This window comes from Chiloscyllium punctatum, chromosome 27 (genome assembly GCF_047496795.1).
Source record: "Chiloscyllium punctatum isolate Juve2018m chromosome 27, sChiPun1.3, whole genome shotgun sequence".
Taxonomy (NCBI): Eukaryota; Metazoa; Chordata; class Chondrichthyes; order Orectolobiformes; family Hemiscylliidae; genus Chiloscyllium; species Chiloscyllium punctatum.
In genome coordinates this window covers 27,370,764-27,376,982 of record NC_092765.1, presented here as the reverse complement: position 1 = coordinate 27,376,982, position 6,219 = coordinate 27,370,764, and the positions used below count along the sequence as shown (strand labels likewise).

Below are 6,219 nucleotides of genomic sequence, written 5' to 3'. Positions count from 1 at the left end.
GTAGTTTTAGCACAAGGATACATCCCAAGGCATTTCACAGGAATTTAAACAAAAGTTGATGCCACGCCAAGTTAGCAGACATTAGGAGAGTGATTAATGGTATTGTGAAGAGATTAGACTTAGATTCTTGAGAGGAGAATCGGAGTTTACTTTGCTTCTTTCAGGGCTTGGGGCTGAGACACTCGAGGCACAGCCAATAGCGCTGACGTGGAAGAAGAGCCAAGTTCTGTACTGGAGCAATACAAAATTCTCAGAAGATTCATGATTCATTCAGCTCATACAGACACAGTAGGCCAAATGCCTCTTTCTGGGCTGTCACCTTTCTTTGATGGTTGGACAAGTGGAGTATTATAGAGGTGTGGAGGTGAGATTTTATTGAATGAGATTTAGATACGTTGTATAGATGAGAAGTTAAAATTTTGAATTTTGGGAAACTCTGAGCCAGTGTAGGTCAAAGAGCACACAGATGTGCGAATGGTACATGGTGTGGGTTGGTGTACAGTCAGTTGTATGTTGGATGAATTGACGTTTATGGAGGGTGGAGATCCTGAAGGTTTTGAGCAGTGAAGTCAAGGTATGACTGAGGCATACATGAGGGATTCAGCAGTGGGTCGAAACAGCATAAAGATAAACATTGTTCCAGGTATGCAAGTGAGATGTCTACAGTTGTAGAAACTATTCTTGGAAGTCAGATAGATTAGAACAGTGTAGGTCAACTTGAAATGTAAGTCAAGAAAGGAAATAAAATTAGTGAAGTTGCAAAGTTTGTGATAGGGACTGAAAATGATAACTTGGAGCCATCAGAAGACACTTGTGGCTGGCCTCCATTACAAAAGCCTTTTATAGATGTACAAAGAGGCATTTCACAGGTATTTCTGGTTCCTTAATTTATCTCAGTTGAGCTGAGAAAATATTCTGTAGTCTCTCTAATTGGACCATAAAGGCCTGATCTAAACTGGGTCGAATCCCGCTACAGCTGGATTCCAACCCATTTAACACTTGCAGCTACCTATGTAAAAACAAAATGGATTTAAGTCTAGGATCCAGCTTTTTGAACTAAATTGTATAACACTTTTTTGAATAGTCTCTGTTATAAGGCTGCATATAATAACAGGTTGAGCAATTTCTGCAAATGAACTTAATATGTACAATGGGGAAGAAAGTATCATTGTTTCACTTTTATTTTTTCATTTTTGTCATAATGTAAGACTTTGAGTTTGGCACATGTAAAAATACTTTGTGGTATTTTGGTTGTTACTGTAATCTATTCAACAAAAATTAAAACAATTTATCAACACATTAGTTTAACTTGTTCAAAGTTTGGGACCTTAAAATTTTGCTTTGTAACTTGAAGATGGTCCTCTTTATATTTTATTTTAACTAATTTTTGGACTCCAGAGTTAAATGTTCACTTTGTTGATATATTCTCATTTACTATTGCACAATCCTACTTCAGCTGATCAGCCAATGACAACAAAACAAAATCTGTCTCTAAACCTTATATTTGTATGTGCAATGGAGTTATGCTAATGGTAATAGGAATATGCAGCTGATGCTGACTATATTCACAGTTAAAATCTTGGTGCCATACCTACCTGACTTGAATTTCTAAATTCCTACTTTCCTTTCTCAAATAGGCAGTATTATCAAACTAGTAGCAGTTTCACCAGCAAAAATACCACATAAGCTGTTCTTTCACGGTGATTATTTTTCCTCTCTATTTTGCGGTGTTGCTGATAAATGTTTCATTGCAGTTGGCAGGCTGAAAGCTCCAGCACAGAACACCAGCCTAATGGTTTCAGAATCTGAACTTGACAGTGATGAAGCGATCTTCACCTGGCCAGACAGAGAGAAAGGGAAATTACTGCGAAACCAGAATGGGTCAATCCACAATGGCCAAATAGTTGAAAAAACTAAGAAACAAAGGGAAGAAATCCTATAAGTGGAATCTAGCCACCAGACTTGTAGAAGCTATAGAGCTAGGATAGAAGCTGTCTCCCAGTATTATCTCTGCTCAGTAAAATGAAGATTGACCTGAAGCAATAGTGACTGCTATGCTGCATGCAGTGTGTCAACCATACCTGCAAAATGAGTCAGTTCAGCATTCTAATGCTTAAACTGTTCATCTTGTTTGAGATTAACAGAATCTGATTTCTCAATTGAAGGTGAGAAAAAGACTTGGGAGAGATATAAATTGGCCAAAAACTGTGGCTGCACTCGATACTTCAGCAATTAACAAGCTGCAGGTTTGTGGTTTTGATGCTGTCTTTCCAGTGAGACATCTACTGGAAATCTATTGCACTGCAGCATAAAATTTTAAAGCCAAAAATGTGATGTGGGAACACACTGGATATCTTGTGAACTTTAATCATTACCCAACGCTTGGTTATGACCACTTCCTTCAGTTCAGCAATTGGATAAATATGCTGAAGTCCATGGAAAACTGAATACTGTGATGCTAAGCATTGTCCTGTGATTCTGGAAATTTTAGTATGAACTTCTACTATTCTCTTTTTGAAGACTTATAATGCAGCTGAAGACAAAGGGATTTATTGTCTTCACTTGTTTTAGTGAGTTGACTGCAATGCAGAAGTGTTGCACATCTGGCAATGGCCCTGGGTTGTTTTAGGTTTGTACAAATAATTATCACTACTGTATTTTTCTGTTAATATTGGGATTGTGTTGGTTTTATTAGTGTGAAGTGTTGATAGGGTGTTCTTAATTTATTCTTTGATGGGAAGGCACTAATTTGCAATGTTTATTCCCTTCCAATGAATGTAGGTCTGTATTTGCTGCTCACTTGTTTCTGCATTTTCAAAAAAAATTGTCTTCCTTTTAAATACACTGGCACTTGGGCTTCTCATTTTGATACCGGTGAACGATCCAATTGGTGGTCATTTAAAATGACAAAGGAATAATGTAATGACCAAGGCATGAGTAACAGTCCCCTATTTAGTGCCTTCCAGGAATAGAGATATTATTTAACTGTCTTTTGAAATATATCTGTTGTACACCAGCAAAACAAATGCTGTGCTACTGATAATTAAATAAAGAAAGGTTTTGAAGAAACTATGTACCTTAGTTTAAAATGGTAAAAAGTTGAAAACTTCGATTACTGGATCAATTCTGGATGATACGTTCAAAAGAAACTTCTGTAAAATTATTTTATTGATTTTATCTTTCAATGTTGACAAGACTGCACTATTAACTTGGCTGATTATTATTATTATTTATCAAAATTCAACACAGCGTTATACTGTTACTTTAAAATATCATTCGTCCATTACTTGGAATTGCTATAAGTAAATATTCTAACAGTTCTTTCCATTATAATGCACACTACAGTGATTCCTGTCAGAAGAATAATGTAAATTGGATTGCTGCTTAAATATAAGTGACTTTTTAGAAAAAAATGTGACATCGTCAGAATGAGCTCATCGGGCATGTTTGTTGATTTTTCAAATGGTTTCCCAATTTCGAGTATCTATTCTCTAAGCTGCTCCGTTTGTTGAAAAAGAGATGGTATGGGTCCATGTTGGACTACAGAAGAAATATAACGAGTTACGTGCTGCTGAGCCATCCATAAAGATCCCAGTTCTTGGTGTGTGTGTGTGTGTGTGTGTGTGTGTGTGTGTGTGTGTGTGTGTGTGTGTGTGTGTGTGTGTGTGTGTGTGTGTGCTACTGAAATCTTCCCTGTAATTTCCTCTGAGAAGGGACCAGCTATCCAGACATTTCTGCTGGAAAAACCCATCTATTGATTAGACTGATAACTAACTGTTATGTAGTCTGCTTATGCATAGCAAAAACGCAACATGAATAAGATACCAAAAAGGCTGTTGGCATCAATTTAATTGTGTTGCAACATGGTTAATTGATTTCCAGAGATAATCCATGCACCGAGAAACCTACTGTTGCCTATCTATCTATGAATGTTGACTACAAAAGGGGAAGGCCTGGAAATAATGTTTAAGAAGGAAAGAACTTATGATTTTGATGTCTAAAAGTACTTAGTGTCCAATGAAAAGGTTTTCAAGTACAGAAACTGTTGTAATTTGGGGAAGCATGCCCGCCAGTTATACATAGTGATGTGCCATAAACCATGGAATAAATTATCTATCTTTCCCCGAAGTTGTTTGAGAGATCAGGTGGACTTTGGTTTAACAACGTACCTAAAAGATGGCATCCCTGACAGCACTCAGCAGTGTATCGGTATATGTCAGGGTCAATTCTGTGCTCATGTCTCGAGCCAAGGTTGGTAACACGTCCAGTTCTACAAATTTATCTTGGTGGTTCATTTTGTTTTGAAATACGTTTGTACTTGGACTTGGCACACAGCTGAGGAAAATATCAAAGAAATATCTAAGAATATGATTCATATGTAATTATCTTTAATTGATCATACTTAGAGCGGTATAGTATCCATAGTTTTTTCAATTCATCCTCTACAAAGTTCTTATAAATTGCTTTTCCCCAGGTTTCATTGGTGTTTGAATAGACTGACAGATTGACAATGTTTCATACAAAGGATGAGCGATACATTCTTTTTGATTAAACCAAGGTGACCATAAGTCAAAATTGCATAACGTTCTTCTATTCATTTGTCCATCTTCCAACAAATACAGGATTTTCAGACAAATAGATTTAATTTATAATGTAATAATTTTACATTATTAGTACTTATACTTTAGATATTTCATAACATCACATGGAAGTAAAGGCTTGCGTCTTGTACCTGATGAGGGTAATGAGGTAATCATGAGGTATTCTTAAATACACTGCTTTTGAACCCAGATACAAAAAAGTAAACTTTCACCAAAAGAGTAACATTTGGAGATTAACCATTCATTTATTAAAGCTAGATAATGACCTTGGAAGATGCAAGCATTGAATATGTTTACAGTTATAGGGAATGACAACAATTGTATCGTTCACCTTTTCTTGCATAGCATACACTGTATTGAAATGTTACACTATGCACCAGCATTTGTCACTGTGGAGAATTTTAATAGAGCTCAAGTGTGTTTTTGTTAACTTTGTGAAGTACAAGTCCTGCTTTTAAAAGTAAGTGGATGGTTCCTGGTAATGAGCAGCTGATCAGTTGAAGCAAGGATTTTAAAACTTTGACAGTTTGCTTATTTTGTTTGAAGTTTTGTCAATGTCTAAAATTTATTTTTAAAAGAGAGCTAAATGTGTTTATTTTAATGTTTAAAAGGTTGACTCCTTCATTGACACATTGTTTAATAGCCAGGTGTCCAAGAAAGTCTGATTGATGTGACATTGTATAATATGGGGAAATAACACCGGAGTAAGGACTTTCTTTCCATTAAATTGGCATCTCAGTGCATTTTCATAAAGTTTCATTCATTTGTGTTTTTATTCATTCTTAATGTGTCCTTTTCTAATCATGTATGTTATGACCAGACTCTACGTACAATTAATAAGTATTCCTCAGGGGACGACAAAGCATTGTCCATTTAATCTCGCTTGTGAGGTGTTAAGATTATGATGGATAGCTGTAATACAATCTCCATGGAATTTTATATTTTGCCAATTTCATTGTCTGTGTTGATTTTTATCTTTTTAAATATAGACTTGCATCGATATTGTCATATCTAGATGACAATATTTTATTCCATTCCCTAATTCATTTGGATCGTCCATGTAAAGCTTATAAATTATACACTACTATTTGTTGGAACAACGAAATACATTTTAACATGCTATTCTGGTACCATTGTCTAAACTTGTGCTAACAAAGCAAATAATCATTTTAAAAGGTTTTGATACCAAAGATTATAATTCTAAGAAATATCTGGGTTAGTTTGAACGTGATAGTGTTAGCAGAGAAATTCACTTGTGAAAGCCAAGTTTCATAACTGTTCCCAACCCTGTATTTCCATTTCCTGTAATTTTGCACCAGTTATCCACATTCTTAAGCCTGCTACTCTTTTTTAAGTCGGCTTTGACCACAAATTCTCAATTTAACTTCTGTTTGGTTTTTTTTTCAAACAATTCCTTTCATTGACCACCTGTCAGATGATATTTCTGCTATTTTTAACTTCTACATGAATACATGACCATTTTATGAGAAATGTTCTTGTCCATAAATCATAAGACGTAAAAGCAGAAGCAGGCATTAAATAGATTATCTAATCTGGCAATCCTCAACTTCACTTGCCTACCTTTTCCCTGTACCCCTTGATATCTTACTGTTTGAAA

General features: G+C 35.5%; 1 protein-coding gene across 5 annotated transcripts in view; it reads left to right on the top strand.

The window, feature by feature from the left end:
- The window catches only part of LOC140453579 (dyslexia-associated protein KIAA0319-like protein), a 107,829-nt gene extending 102,475 nt beyond the window's left edge, over positions 1-5,354 (top strand). For all 5 annotated transcript variants that reach the window (XM_072548384.1, XM_072548382.1, XM_072548385.1 and 2 more), the window contains one exon: positions 1,755-5,354. In XM_072548384.1, coding sequence (XP_072404485.1) covers positions 1,755-1,942 — 188 coding nt within the window. In that variant the 3' untranslated portion in view covers positions 1,943-5,354. The remainder of the gene's footprint in view (positions 1-1,754) is intronic.
- The last annotated feature ends 865 nt before the right edge of the window (positions 5,355-6,219 follow it).